The following is a 15,913-nucleotide window of genomic DNA, read 5'->3' on the forward strand; positions in this document are numbered from 1 at the left end:
TTTCTCAGTCGGTGTGTATACATACAGGTATGCATTGTGCAAGGTAAACTTCAAACTTACTATGGATTTGCTTGCCTTTCTATCCCTGTCTGAGTTATTCTTTAAGGCAGAGAAGTCAAAGGAGGAAGAGTGCATTAAATAAGTCAATAAAACCACTGTACTGGACTAGCCTATTGTGAGGAGTCTTGTGAGACACATTTTGCTTGCTACTGCCAAACTTTGAAGTGTTTTGTGCTTTATAAACTCTTACAATATGCAACAAACAGTAAACGCCCGTATTCGCAGGGGATGCGTACCCCTCCCTCCCCGCGAATAGCTAAAATCCACAAATACTTAAAACCCTTCTAAAAACAGTTAGAACTGCCTATTTTGATAGTTCAAACACAAAAAAAACACTAAAAATGCTTATACACGAGTTTTTTATAGTTTTATCACAAAAAGTGCATTTAGTCATGAAAATTATATGAAAATACAGTAATTAGTGAATAATTCTCAGTGAAAAATACCGTGAATGGGCAAATTTTCCGCAAATAATGTGTATATACATTCCACAGAGAAATCCACGAATAGGTGAGTTTGCGATTCGTGAGACCGTGAATATGGGGGGTTTACTGTAAATGTATAATTCTTATGCTTTATGAGTCTATAAACATAAATGTATAATTCTTATGCTTTCTGAGTCTATAAACTTAAGTAAATGTACATTTTCGTAAGTTATTTTTAGTTTGGCTAGGGTTTTGGGGTAGCCTAGGATTATGTTAGGCTATTCACTATTCCCTTATCAGCAATTTGGACACACCTGCCACCCTCTTGGATTTATCAGTGCAATTAAATGAGGAGTTAATAGATGATGTTGGCTTTTGGGGCCAAGTTTGTTTTGTGTAAAAAATCAGGACTCCATTCGCTACTTTCCCTTGATTTCAATATAATACGAGCTTTATGTATTTATCTTTTATCGCCATGAAAACAGCAGTAAAAGGTGTTCTTTCATGCCCAGTAGTTTTGATAAAAATACTTTTCTCTCCAATTTTATTTGCGGTCGAGTTTCATCCATGTTGCCAATGCACAATAATTTATAGTCATTAGCAGCTTGACCATTCTTTTCTCAGCTTCAGCTACAACTTGCAGCTTAAATTTAGCAGTGTATTTCCTTGCCGACCTTTTCTCCATAGCGAACAAGGGTGTAATGTAAAAATATATCAGTCCTATTCTACTTAACATCATTTGTAACATAACTACAGTAATTGTTTACTATTGTACGTTGGCTGAAATACAAGCAAAACAGCTGTTGTTATTAACAAAACAGCAGTTTCTCGTTTGGTTGTTTATGGCTATACGCATTTACGCAAGAGTATAACGTTACTAACAATACTTTTATCATTCTCTTTTACTTTTTTAACTAGAAAATGGGATAAAGAGATAGAGGAAAAGAAGTTGGTCTATTGTAATTTGGTCTCTCTCGCTGCCTGATTGTACGCTGCTGCCTGCTCGCACGCAAAATTCAAAAATATTTTCTAAATATTGTCGTATTGGTATTAATTGCTAACCCCATTGCAAAATCGAATTATCGTAAGGCGAATTATCGTAAGTCGAGCACTACCTGTACATCTCCCCGAGCTGCATAGACAACCTTCTCTAGCAAAAGGGTTTAAAGGAAATAAAAAAATGTGCTCACAGTAAGAAAGCCATGAGGCTTATTTTCAAAAATGGTTAAAGCTCAGGAATCAACCCTGTATGCATTCCTGGACATAGGAGAGTATGACCTCCTAACACCAATGTATATTTTCTGAACTCCCCCTCCTAAAGATTTCTGTCAGGAAAACTGAGAGTAAAAAACTTTGGGAGGTATAACAGGAGGAAACCTCATAGTGGCAATCTGACACAATTGTAAGAAGAGGGTGGAAAGTACAATGGAAGAATGAGCATATGAACAAAGGTACATAGCAAGCAACCTAAGTATTGCCTAAATGCACCATGTAAGGTGCACTGATGGCACCAACCCCCTACGGAGGCTGAAGAGGGTGGCATGAACTTTAGGTTCTTTACGAGTATTTTTTTTATGCACATAAAAAAGCAATCCAACATATTTTTGCTTACGTACCATCTGTTGATTTATTAAATGAATTCTTAATCTGCAGTATTTAGTAACTCTAGAGCCACAAGTACTGTTAAATAATCAGACTTCGGGATTACTTAGTACATCCCGATACTTTAGTTGGCTACAAGTTTAAGGTGATGAATTTTTTTATAAATCTCTTAAACTGTACTTTACTGAAATTACTGTTTGGTTAGAAATCTTAAAAATGCTGAAGTGTAGGCTATACTACAGGGTTTTTGTTACTTATCACAAGGCCAGACCCCCAAGCATACAATATGTTGAGAGGCTACTGTAATTCTGAACTACCACAACTTCTGGATTCAGCATTAGCTTTACATTTTTGTGAGGACATACCTTTTAAGATCTAAACTATTGTAAACATTAACACACTGATTGAGCTGCAATGGCATAATCATCAGCAGAGAGCAAGAACATGGCAGCAAATGATCACATATGTCTATTGTAATCTATTGTAGTTTGTAATCCAAAGGATGCATGCAAACAGTTTTGGGAAACAGTAAAAATGGAAATACATTTACACTTATAATATTAAGTCTAAAAATGGAAATACATTTACACTTATAATATTAAGTCTAATACCACTGGTCAAAAGATAAATGTAACTGATACATTTTGTCTTGGTCCATACAAACTTTTCATAAGATTGAGAAGGGATTAAACATTACCTTATTGGCTGGAGATGTCACTTTATTAACATTTTCTACATTCTTCTGGCAGTAGCAACACACTTTAATCTTTGTTTTATAACGCTCCAGGCAATGGTTTGAACAAAACTGATGGATATCAGAACCAAACCGTACGCAGTATTTACCAATGTATACTGGCCGTACAGCCTGATTACACATGTGGCACTTGCCTGCAACCTCTTCAAGATGAGATGCTGTAACAGAATGGAAGACATTAGTTAGGATTCACTATAAGTTTTCATCCCTAAGAGACACACAATACTACAGCACTTACTGAGAGTGATGATGAATGAATATTTTATTAAAATTAATCTAACAGCTTATTCATAAGGAACACAATCGTAAACACCCTTATTTCTGTGCAAAGGTTCTCCAGTTTCTCTAAGGTGTTTAATCCTGTAAGACAGAGATCTTATTGCACATACTCAACCCACCCCAACCAAAAAATGCCTCCATCAGTAGTCATCCCTTCATGTGATTCAAGTGTGTTTAGTTCTGTGCTGCTCTCTAGGATTCAGCATTTTTTTTTTTTGTCTGCTGTGTGAGGTGTGCCAATACTTTTCATCATTTCATTACTTTTCTTCAACTTCTTATTTTCTGCTGAGTGACTCACTGTGTTTTCCAGTACATCTTAAAATGTTATTTTCATAATAAAATTTAGTTTCATTTATACTTACCAAGTAATTACATGGCTATACTTTCCACTCGTGTGGCAACTTAAATTTTAAAATCGACGGTAGGACTCTGATTGTTTAGTGTGGGTGACCAGTCTTGCCCACTAGTGAGAATACTAGGAGCGACTTAGCAGACAACCTCTTTCTGTTTCTGCCCTTAAGTCCATGGGCTCCGCAGATGCCAGACCAAACAGAGGGAGACAAATGGCACAGATCTGCACCGCTTTCTAACATGTCCCGGTTCCCTGTTACTCCAAGCCATGAGGGAGTAAGAAAGGATGTGCCAAGGACGAAAAAAAGAAAAAAGCAGGGGCACTGACCCTTCCTCTGGCACAGGGAAAAAAACTGACCTTATGAAGACTCAAGGGAAGGTAGCACAGAAAAGAAAAGAAAATTAATAATAACAGTATCCCACGAATCCTATATCAAGTGAACATTAAAAAATGACTCCATCCTAGTGCTGACTTATGCGAAGAAGTCACACCCTTAGATACAAAGGAGACCAAGAGCGCTCTCTTTTTCAGGATCCCCATGGCATAAAGGGAATATATCTCCAGTGAATCATCTCTGACCACCTTATCCGCACAGGATAGAACACTACACCAATCAGGCACAATATCTTGAGGAAGATCCGAACCTCTCATCTTCTTTGCTAAGGCCCTATGGACCAATCCAAAAAACTAAAGACCTCAAATACTTTCAACAGGTTTTTCAGTAAATGGTCCATCTCCAATGCAGAGAACATAGTTTTGCCAAAGCAAAGGCCGACCTACGGGTCAAATCGATGAGTCCGGAGAAGCACCCTTGGGAGGAGGTAGCCACTCCCAAGGAGGGAGCTTCTCCAGTAGCATACGACCGATACCTTCTAGCCAAGAGACAAGACGGCAGAATACTAAAACATACTTTGCCTTGACGCCTTCTTTCTGAAAGCCAGTTATCCACTTCCCCCATAGCCTTCTTAGACGAGGATGATAAAACCACTTTCGGAAGTCTAGACGAATCACCAGGCAGGTTACTCATAATAAATGAGGAAGCCGGAGAAGAGGGAGATGCTGGTGAGAAGAAATCCGGAAAATTGTCAAACAAATAATTCAGCAAAGCAGCATAAGCAGACAGGATGGAGTGCTGTCCTAAACACTCTTCTACCAATGAAATCGGGGACAGTGAAGGATCTTCGAACGCTACTGCAGACGAAGAGCTAGACTTCTTAAGAATACCCAAAATATCCAACTTTTTCTGAAGTGGTACCAAGAAAGGGTCCAAACCAGTTGTCAAATCCATTTTCCCTGACGGAATTGTGAAGTCAAGTGAGACAGTGAAGACACTGGGTGCTTCAATGAAGAAGACAACAAAAGAGGAGCGGGCGCCAAACAATCCGGGAACTCAACCATGGAAGAGCATATCGGTGCCGAAGGCCTCTCGGGGAACTAGAGGTGTGTGGTGCCACTGGGGGCTTCTTCTCTACTGGGCGCTCAGCTACTAGCAGGCGCTCAGCCGCCAATGGGCGCTCGGATGTCAATGGCCACTCACCCCCAAGTGGGTGCTCCTCATTCCCGGCTGGGTGCTCAGATGAAGAATGTGAATGATCACGAGAAGAGCCTCTCTTGGACAAAGAACTAGAGCATTTGTGGGACACTGACAAAGGCCTGGGAGCTACAGACTGCAAACAACATTCAGGACTGTCCCATTTGCTGCACAATGGTTGTGGACTATCAGGCTGTTCCCTGAACCTCTTGCTGTACAATGGAGGGGACTGATCCCTGAGCGACGCACTTCTTTTCAATGGGCGAGATTCATCTGTGAATCTCAACTGGCGCCCATGAGTATGGCTAGAATCTCCCGAACTGGACAACAAATGATGAACACCAGACACGCCTTTCCAACGGCTGTCTTTTGTTGATACCAGAGACGTCACAGGTGCAACTGCGGGGGAGCGACTACCCATGGGCAGACCCCACCAACCTCCTTTGGGCCTCCAGTATGCCTCCTCCCAGGGCTGGGGGAGTATGGCAGTGACCTTTGCCTAAGAGAGTCGGTGGGACGGGTAGCCACCTCCTCCACTAACATTTCACTTGCATCCTTTTCACTGTATTTGTCCACACGGACACGCATTGATTCACCCAACTGTGTCACTGTGCTAGCAAGAATATCAAACTTATAAAATTTTGATTCAAAGCTGGCATAGCAATCCGGGTCAGGAGCATGGGAGCCAGGAGCAGAGATTGGTGTACAGGAGGAGGACTAGAAATAGGAGAGATTACTTTAGCAGGAGAAGAGATAATAGGAAACATCACTAGATTCCTGAGTCATGTCTTGAGTTGCTAACTTAACTTCAGCTCTAAAAGCTGCTTTCCTTCTACAATCCCTTTCCAACTTAAGTGAGAAGCTACAGTTTTCCATTTTTTTCATCCCATTCACAGCATTCCTCACATTTCAAGTCAATTGAAAAAAGTTGTCCTCTACATGTGTACATAAAGTCTGTGAGTCATAACATGCTTTAGTCAAGCAAGTATTGCAGCCTCTGCTGCAATACCTAATACTCAATGCACTAGACTCTGACATAGGTATTAGCTAACCAAGTCAAAATAAGTAAATCTCCTAGGAAAACAATAGTCAAACATCAGGAAAAACACTGTCAACTAATTCAAATATGAAAGCCGAAGGCTACCGCAGCCGAAAATACATCACCGAAAGGTAAGAATCTCAAGCCGAAAACCAAAATCAAGCTGCTCTCTTAATGCTGTGTTGCTGTTAAGCCGGCAAAAACAAAAGTGAAGCTCTTGGCTGAGTTGTTCCTCTCTCTCTTACCTCAAAAGTGGGTGGGGTTAGTCATCTACATGAACAAAAGACTATCTCTACCACGATTTTCAAAACTGAAGCTGCCATCAACTTAGAAACTCTTAGCTAAGTAATTACTGGGTAAGTTACATATATACAACTGAAGGATTCATGGCAAATGGAATTACCTGTACAATACCCAGTTTGACAAATCGACCAAATGACGATTACCCAAAAATATTAACTGCCTGCAAACAATAATTTATCTTTACTTACTTAAGCAGTCTTCTGAGCAGAATTCTCTAGTTTCCCAAGAAAACTGTCCACTTCTTGGTTGTGTAGTCAAGTCCTTATGACACATGCCACAAAGCTTCTCAAAGATAAGCCGTGGTTTCTCTACACACTCAGTGGGTTTGAGGTTGTTCACGAAGTTATTACGACAATCACTGCTACAGATGAAGGAGAAAGTACCATGCTCTCCCTTTTTAGTAATACGGAAGTCACATTTTACTTTCTGAAAATACGAAGGTTTTGTTAATATGCAGCCAGACAAACTAACATAAACTGGTAGAAAGCGGTACTAGCTAGATCATGAACAGTGACCCCTTCATTTTAGCACAAAAACTAGAGATCTTCATCTTAAACTTTTGGCACCAATTACTGTTAATTCTGAACTAGATTCTTACCAAAAACTCATAAAACATGGCTCTATCACTGATTACCCTATTACTAAAATTTTATTAATTCAGATTAATATTCATAAGATATTAGTGACAATTTTTTTAATAAATTCTCAACTACTATGAAATCCTTCAGATTCAAAAATATTAGAATGGAATAAACATAATTAGTAACTTTCACTACTCCCATTTCTATCATGCAAGGACACAAATAATCTTCACCTAATGCTTTAGTGTTCATTGTCTTCTACATATTAGCAAAAGTCCAAACCCACTCTTCAACAAAAATAACCATGTACAGATGCTCCTCTACTTATAAACTTTCAGAGATATGAACAACTGTGATCATAAATTAATACTGTACTTTAATGTATTATCATCATAATTTGCTTGATGTATTTAGGTTTTATATATACTTAATGTCTTTATGTTTTATATATCATTCATATTAATAAAATATTCTATAAAATACAGTACAGTACTAGTATGGTTTTTTGTATGAAAAAACATAAACAGTACTGTACATATTGGGCCTGCTTACATCAAGTTGGCCTTGCGAACAATTCAAGATGCAAAAAGCCTTTTGGAACATAACTCATTAGTAAGTAGAGGAGTCTTATTCTTAGAATAACAAACTTCACTGACATTCTAGGATAAGCCTTTTTTTTTTTTCTTGGCAAAAATAAAATGAGACCTGTTTGAAAATTAAGGGGAAACCTCACAAAAGCAGAACTGTACCTTGCAGTATAATGCTTACCTTCCCACACTGTATGCAAACCCTTGGCATGGTAAGAATACTACGAAGAATATGGTAAACAATTGCTTGAGCAGATGAATCTTTAACTCCTATATCTTTCGCTATCTCCTGTTATAAAAAAATAAAGTATTTTAATCAAAATAACAAAATTAAACACAGGTCCAAAATCCTTTATCCAAAACCTTTGGAGTCAGCTGTTTCGGTTGTCAGAATTTGGAACTGAAGATTACATGTACTCCACGATTACACTAGCACATTTTATTTCTAACAAAAAAAAAAAAATATGTACGACTCAAATGTACTTGTGTATCGTTTACTCTCCTGTATGCAGCCCATAAAATTATGTCGCCAAAACATGTATTGTGCAAGTGTGTTTTCAGTAGATTGTAACTCACTATGCTTAATGTGGAAGTTTCATTTCAGTAGATTATACTAAGGCTATGCTTCCCATGCCTGTCTGTTTCAGTAGATTCCATTGATATTACAATTTACATCCAAGTTAGCTTTTGACTAAGTAATATGCCTGGAAGCTTAAGTTCAGTATGCTATATGCAAACTGTCATACATTCAACCAGGCTGGTCTAACAATTCATTATACTATTTCTTAAAATTAACAACCACTTAGTAATTCGTACAATTGAGAAACAACTGTTTTCCAATACCACTACCATACCTATCACACGATTATTAAGTTGCAATACAGTTGTCAACTTATTTAAACTTCCTAAATCACAAGAGTGACTTCCATCAGTGAAAATAAAATACATTTTTATTCATCCCTCATGCAATGGAGAAGATGGTCTAAAGAAAGTACAATACTGTATACAACTAAATTTAAGCTGCAGTAGAAAAAAATGAATAACATGCAGGCTCCAAAACTGGCAAAATCACACCCTTAATTCATTTAAAGTTTTACTGCATTTATAAGCAAAGTAATTTGCATTTTTTAAACTCAACTTTCTTAATTTACAAGAAAGCTTTATCAACGAATTATGTTTCATCTAGCAGCTAACAGCAATGTGGATGTCGATAGTACTCAATCAACTGAAAATTTGAAAAGTGAACATAACCAGAATATAAATGGTGCATGACTGCAATGTTTATACAGTATTCTATATACCATCATATTATAGAATATGATGATAATACATTAATATGCAATCTATTGTAATTAGATACATTATAATAAAAAAGTTTTATTATAATTATCGTTTTGAACATACTGTAGCTGTATTAAACCTGTAATTAAAAATTTAAAAAATATTAAATACAAGTTTATTATCATTAACAGTTATTCAAAATCAAATGAGTTCAAAAAGACCCATGGACTGACATTTCTGAAATATTCAGTTTTATTGAAATATCCAGTTTGTCTTAACAATTATTCAAAATAAAATAGTTCATAAAGACCCATGGACGACATTTCTAGACTCTCAAAAGGTCTTCCCAAAAATGATCTTGTCTTAAACAAGTGGTGAATGATAATGCCAGAAAGCAATAATATTAAAGAGGTTGGAAAACTTAGCTAACATAAGAGTCCCACACTAACAAGCATTTAAAAGTAGTAACCCCCTGGACATTCAATTTTAATTTCTTTGTTCTATTCATGAAGTAAAGAGTGTGTGATCTTGAATCCCAAGTGAAATGACAGATGTATCTATAAGCTGTCAAAAATCTTCACTAGTTTGAGGTGTATGGTTTACAGTCATACCTCGTGCATTTGTGTTTCTGGATTCACGAAATTTTCATTGGTACCTAACTAACTTGCATCCATAATTTTTTCACAGATGTGCAAAATTTGCGAAAAAGCCCTGCAGAAGTCTTAATGTTTCATTTTTCAAGTACTTTGTAAGTTTTCATGCTTTTAAGTGTAAAATCTGTAAGAAAAATTTTGTTAAAGAAAAATCTGCTGTTTTGGGGAAAGTTAAATTAGTTAAGAAATTCCTTCGAAAAAACTTTGTTTTCCTATGGAAACGTTCCTTTTTATGTAAAGTACTGTACTGTGCCTTTACAAGATGCAATACCCATTCAAAAAGTTTATTCTTTTTGGAACACTAATGGTTATATAATTATTAGAAAATACTGTAGTTAATTTACTATTCTGTAATAGTAAATAAATGTTAACATAAATTCAACACAAAAATTGCAAATTTTCTGCTAGTGTTCATAGCAAATGTATACTGTATCGGGTCTGGGCAATGACATAGACTCCATGAATAACTGTACAGCACCCTCCATGTACAGTACATACTACATGTTTTCTTTATTTTATTGAATTGTACCTTCGTTATATGACTTCTGTGACATATGACGTTTACCTAGTTTACATTCCTAACAATGACAAAGAAAATGTCAGTCATTAAGTTTACAGTCCCATTCGTTACTTGGTTTTACCTTACTGTGAGTGCATAAGGAAAGGCAGCCAATGAATTAGTATAGGGGTAACATTGGTATAGCGTACTGTAAATGCTCTAGTGTGGCAAATACCCATTACTAATGGCAATACTGTACTCTATTTTTACGTCAACTATTTATTTTTCTTTAAGGGTAATATTAAGCTAACGTTTTCAATGAAATTAACCATTTATCAGCATTTTTAGTGACTCATAAAAAACATGATTCCTCCTGATCCACGACGGGTTCTGTAACCTAACCTCGCAAATGTTTGAGCTATCACTGTAGTCTTAAATGAGTTGACATCACTTGTAATGACAGCTATTACAATAGTGACCAACAGTGATTAAAAGATTTTTAAAAAATTGTTACTACCACAATGATAATTCTGCTCATTTATCCTAAAGTAGTTATTTATTCTAGTTACAAAATATATCACAACCTCTTATTCTACTAATACAAGAACACAAACTACTTACCGAAACAGCACTGCTAATACGGAGTTTAGGACCAGAAGAATCATTAGCTTTTTCATTATCTTCTTCTTTGGAAGCCAAACTTTCAGCACTAACAATTTTGATACCAGATTCTTCTGAAGATTCTAAGTTGGCATTTTCAGATTTTTCCATGTCTACATCTTCAGTTGCATCTACATTCTCTTTATTCGGATCCTCTGGACTAATAGGATCAATCAGTGTAGTTACAGACGCAATCTGAATACTAGAAAACATATCTCTATCGTCATCCATTGCAAGGCCTGTGATGCAATCTTCACCTCCCACAACATTGGAGATACGTAAGGGTAATCCCCCAGCATCTGGGTCAAAAAACATATCTTTGTGTTCTACAATCTCTCCTATGGCTCCAAAAGCTTCTGGATTAGGCACGAGGGAACCACTCTTCAAGGGGTGTGCATCACTTCTCCCTACTTCTGCAGAATCACTTTCAGATGTGTCAACTAAAGAAGCTAGAGATCTTAATTTTAAACCTTTCGAGTTGCTTTCACCTGTACTATCTTTTGAGCTATCCTCAGCAGCATTGTCCTTCGAGTTATCTTCAGTATTGGTGTCTTTCGAGGTATCATCTGCTGCCGTGTCTTTCGTGCCGTCTTCAGTAGTGCTCTCCTCTTCTGTGCCCTCTTTTTCTGCTGACACTTTTTTCGAGTTTTTACCATCATCATCTTCAAGATCAATGAGTTCTGCAGGCTTCTTATAGACAGGGATCTCTTCGATGTCATTCGCTCCCTCCTTTTCCACCTCTTCAACCCCATCACGACTAGCTGCTTCGTCTTTCTTATCACTAGATGTCTCCTCCTTCTCTTCAGCCAAATCAGAACCAGTTTCACCCGATTCGACTTTGTCATCAGAGCTGTTTTCTTTAGTACCAGAAGGCTGAGAATCTTCACCATCCACAAGAGTTTCGTCATCTCTTGCAACATCACTTTTCTCTCCCTCGTTTTCATCGTCTGTCCTGTTTGGGGAACTTTCTTTTCTCTGTTCTGGGCTACCTGAAGAGTCTGCAGGAGAGTTACTGTGCCCATTTTTACTACCTTCTTTGTCATTTGAATCTTCCTGACTTTTCTGCTCACTTGAATGACAATTGCTATCATTGACTTCGTGATTGACTTCTTTTTCACTCTCACCGGTTTTCACACTTTGACTGGATTTCTCACAGTTTTCCACATCACTTGTGTTATTTACAGCATCTGTTTCCATATCCAAGTTATTTGATTCACTGTTTGTGTTCTGTGGTCCCTTTCTATTGCTGTCACCACTACTGGCACTCTTGCTGGTGATGTTATTTTCTTCAGGGGGGTCTACTTCCATGTTTTCGGGCTGGGATTCATCCATTGTGTTCAGATCTTTCAGGCCAAATTTTCCTGCAAAAATAAAAAAAATACATAAGGACTAAATCATTTATGGTTTACGTAGTGTGATGGCTATTATGCCTTCAAAACTTTCTAAATTTTAAACAAACATATCAAAAGACAACACTGTATACAATACAGTAATACCTCATGGTAATACCCAAAATAAACTATTATGTACTCCTAAACAATTCCCCCCCCCAACAAAAACACAATCTAAGGTAGGTACATCAGCTATTTTCTATGCCATTGTTTTAATAATCTATATAAAATGGTTTTACTTCCCTTGTAACAATACAGTATAAAATTTGTCATTATTATTATTATTATCATCATTATTATTAGCATTCAGAAGATGAAACCTACGTATTCATGTGGAACAAGACCACGGGGCATTCACTTAAAATTCAGGCTTCCATAGAATATGGTGTTCGTCAGGAAGAAGTGAGAAGAGGCAAAAGGAAATACATCAAGAAGAGATCACACCTATTAAATAAGAAAAAATAAATTAATAAATAGATAAAAATGTATTAAAATCCAAGGAGAATAGTATTAGGACAGTAATGCATTGCATCTTTGCGTGAACTTCTGAAGTTCCAGTTGCACGACATCCTCTGGAAGGCTGTTCCACAGTCCAACAGTGTGAGGTGTAAAAGACCTCTGGAACTGAGAAGTTTGACAGTGAGGCACATTTACTGCATCTTGGTGCTGCTGTTCAGCAAATCTGGTTGCTCTTGGCAGGTAAAGGGGATCATGGATTAATTATGAATGTGAAAGATCTCTGTTGCAATACAACTTGTGAGGAAGTGACAAACAAGAGACCATCCGTCCATGGTCCAATTCATAACTGCTGCTGTCAGGAAACAGAAACCTAGAAACCTACCACCCGAACAACTCTAACTAAAAGAGACAAATCTCTGGCAGAAGCAGACATCCACACCAGAGAACAGTATTCTAGTAAAGGAAGCAAAAACAACATGTTGCATCGATTTTATCACTTATAAATACAGTATATGAGGCCTTACGAACAATACCTGACTTTCATGTGGCATCTGCAGAAACTTTCATCACACGTTTCTCAAAAGTTATGGTAGATGTGATTCAAAAGTTACACCTAGAATAGTTAAAAGCTTCAGACTTATTCAGCAAAGTTCCATCCACCTGAAGAGGAGGATGGGGTGGGAAATCTGTATGAGATTTGCTAATGAATAGTGTGTTTGTTTTACTGGAGTTCAGCCTCATACCCCACCGACCACACCATCCACTAATCTGGTCCACGTCCCAATTGAGGGTGAGGGGTGCTTCATTTCTCATAAGTGGAAACTTTACTACACCCACAAGTGTTGCATCATCAGCATATTGAACTAAGTATCTTGTTTTCCAGGCCAACAACCATATCACTTGTATACAATAAAATTAACAGTGGACCACGAACACTACCCTGTGGAACACCAGACAAAATAGGTCTTGGTTCACTAAAGATCCCGCCCACAGCAACTCGCTGCTGCCTACCTTTCAGGATATCTTGAGATAATCCTAAAACATACCCACCCACTCCAAGATTCTGAAGTTTATATATAAGTGCCTTGTGATTTACTAAATCAAAAGCAGTACTAAAATCTATTTGACTTACTCTGCACTCAAAACCCGTATCAAGGTTCCCTTGTGAATGGCAAGTAAAGTCTAAAAGAGCATCGCAGGTACCTAGCTGCTTCCTATACACATACTGGACTGTCAGCTAACAATCCTTTAGATTCCACATACTGTAATACAGTGGCTTAAAAATAGTTTTTCAGCAACTCTAGAAAGCACAGGGAGAACAGAGATTAGAGATTGGCCTGTAGTTACTGCAGTCATAACAGTAAACACCTAACTTGATTAAGGGGGGCGACCACTTACATTAACCTTATGGGAAAACGGGGTTTTTTTAATTTCGATGTACTTTTTTGTTTTTCAACCGATTTTTCTCATTTAAAAACCATTTGAAAGATAATTTCCTCTATTTAAAAATCATAGTGCGCATGCGCAATAGTCACTTCTCTTTCTTGCAGGTTATTTGACGTTGGAAAAACTGGGTTCAGCTTCGCTGAAGATAAGGGAAAGTGCCCTCTCATCTTTGAGTCCATTATATACTCCATCATGTGTTATAATGTTAATCAATACAACACAATACCTGGCCAAAAGACCAACTAGAAGAGAATTCTTTGATATTATTTTGGTCACCATGGAGCTCTGGCAGACTATGGAAGGTAACTCCTTGAGGACTCAACAGCGACTACCAAAAATAGGTTTTTTCTACGTCAAAACCTGTTTTTGAAATTTTTTTTTTTATTATATATTTTTTACATAGTTGTGGTTTTTTTATCGATAATTTCAATAGGTCAAAATCAAAATTCAAAATTTTGTGTAATGAATATTTAGACATTTTAATGTTCTATTATTTGGTTTTTGAATGACAAAAATCGGTCAATAAACAAAAAAGATATAATTTTTTTCCGAAAATCTTAAGTTTTGAAAAAACGAGAAAAAGAAAAAAATCTATCACTTGGGGCGATAGATTTTTCTACAATCGCACACTTTACAACTAACAATGACAGATGTATTTCCACAATTATCTTCAAAACTCATTTCTAACTTTCCTTGACATTGTCTATTACCTTTTTTTTTATTACACAACCTCACATTCTCACTAAACACTGATTTCAGCACATCACTTTCTAATGTCCTCATACGAGAGGAAGAAGTGTTGCCAGTAACTTCCTTTTCAATTCCTTCTTTTTGCATAACTTCTATAATTTTTGTTCTTTTTTTCTAAACTGCTCACAGTTTTCTTTTCCAAATCAAGTGCAACACCTAAAGTCATTTGAAACTTCTTCAAAATAATCACCTGATGTAATAGGGATAACAATATCAGCTGATGCACTAGGGGTAACGATATCAGCTGATGTACCTGGGGTAGCAGGAGGGGGAAGGGCAGACAGCAATGATGCATCTTTCCTAGAATGAGCACGCATGACTCTAGCCCTTTGCTGATATAAATACCGTTTCTTTGACAACCTCGGCATTCTGGAACATAATGAAAACAAATAACTAGGAATAAAAATGAAAAGAAAAAGGAAAGGGAAACACATAATCACGATTCCATACGGGGCTATTGACGACAAACAAACAGACGACGTAGCCATCTTAGGCTACGACATTAGGGAAGCAAAATACACTTGCATTTGTCTTCATTTTGGGGCAAATTTGACACATTTCGATTACTTGACAACTGTCTCAGATACCTGATACTTTTTCAACATACATTTCAAAACAAAATATTGATCTATTTATGAGCAGACGAAAAAAAAAAAAAACAACGAACAGACGACACTGTGAGCAGATGACAATCCCAGACAGACAATGCAAGTGGGCATAACCATTTTACACTTTTCTTTCTTCATCACTGACCACATTTCACACTTTTAGCTTATTTGAATATCATCTCCATTATGCTACTATCAATATGATAATGACACAAAACCATTATAAATATTTACGAAAAGACGAAGAAATGAACAGAACCTGCCTTACTAGCCTATCTTTACTGTTGTTTACCCAACTAGTATCATTCAAAGAAAACTTTGAGTTTATTGATAGAAAACGTATTTCTAAATTAGGGAACACTATAGAAAAAATTTTCAGGTACTTAGGACAGAAAAAGTTTCCCTACGGGATTAGCGTTGCTTGCGCAACCCGGCACACTAGAGGGGGCATAGATAAGTGTAGAATAAAGCCTTTTTAGCCATGATTTATACATTTTTCATAAAAAAAACTGTTTGAAACTTAAAGTAGAGTGGTTTTCCTACCCAAAACTGTCATAAACCCAAAATGGGTTTCCGGACCCCATGGGTCGCCGGACGGGTCCCTTAACATCTGTTGTTCAATTCTTTTTTCACAAATTTACTCAATAGTTTTC

At 37.1% G+C, this 15,913-nt stretch overlaps 1 protein-coding gene across 12 annotated transcripts in view; it reads right to left on the reverse strand.

Annotated features, from left to right (window-relative positions):
* woc (without children) overlaps nucleotides 1-15,913 on the reverse strand; it is an 88,422-nt gene that overhangs the window by 64,521 nt on the left and 7,988 nt on the right. For 6 of the 12 annotated variants that reach the window (XR_010849218.1, XM_067081065.1, XM_067081066.1 and 3 more), the window contains exons 2-6: nucleotides 14,843-15,021; nucleotides 10,568-11,967; nucleotides 7,695-7,802; nucleotides 6,534-6,771; nucleotides 2,785-2,999 (exon numbers count right to left, since the gene is read on the reverse strand). Coding sequence is in view for 11 of the 12 variants with exons in the window: in XM_067081065.1 (XP_066937166.1) it covers nucleotides 2,785-2,999; nucleotides 6,534-6,771; nucleotides 7,695-7,802; nucleotides 10,568-11,967; nucleotides 14,843-15,020 (2,139 nt within the window). In the remaining variant the exon portion in view is untranslated. Of the gene's footprint in view, nucleotides 1-2,784; nucleotides 3,000-6,533; nucleotides 6,772-7,694; nucleotides 7,803-10,567; nucleotides 11,968-12,321; nucleotides 12,445-14,842; nucleotides 15,022-15,913 lie in introns of those variants that run through there. The other 6 variants (XM_067081067.1, XM_067081070.1, XM_067081076.1 and 3 more) reach the window with 3 other exon arrangements.

This window comes from Macrobrachium rosenbergii, chromosome 36 (genome assembly GCF_040412425.1).
Source record: "Macrobrachium rosenbergii isolate ZJJX-2024 chromosome 36, ASM4041242v1, whole genome shotgun sequence".
NCBI classification, from domain to species: domain Eukaryota; kingdom Metazoa; phylum Arthropoda; class Malacostraca; order Decapoda; family Palaemonidae; genus Macrobrachium; species Macrobrachium rosenbergii.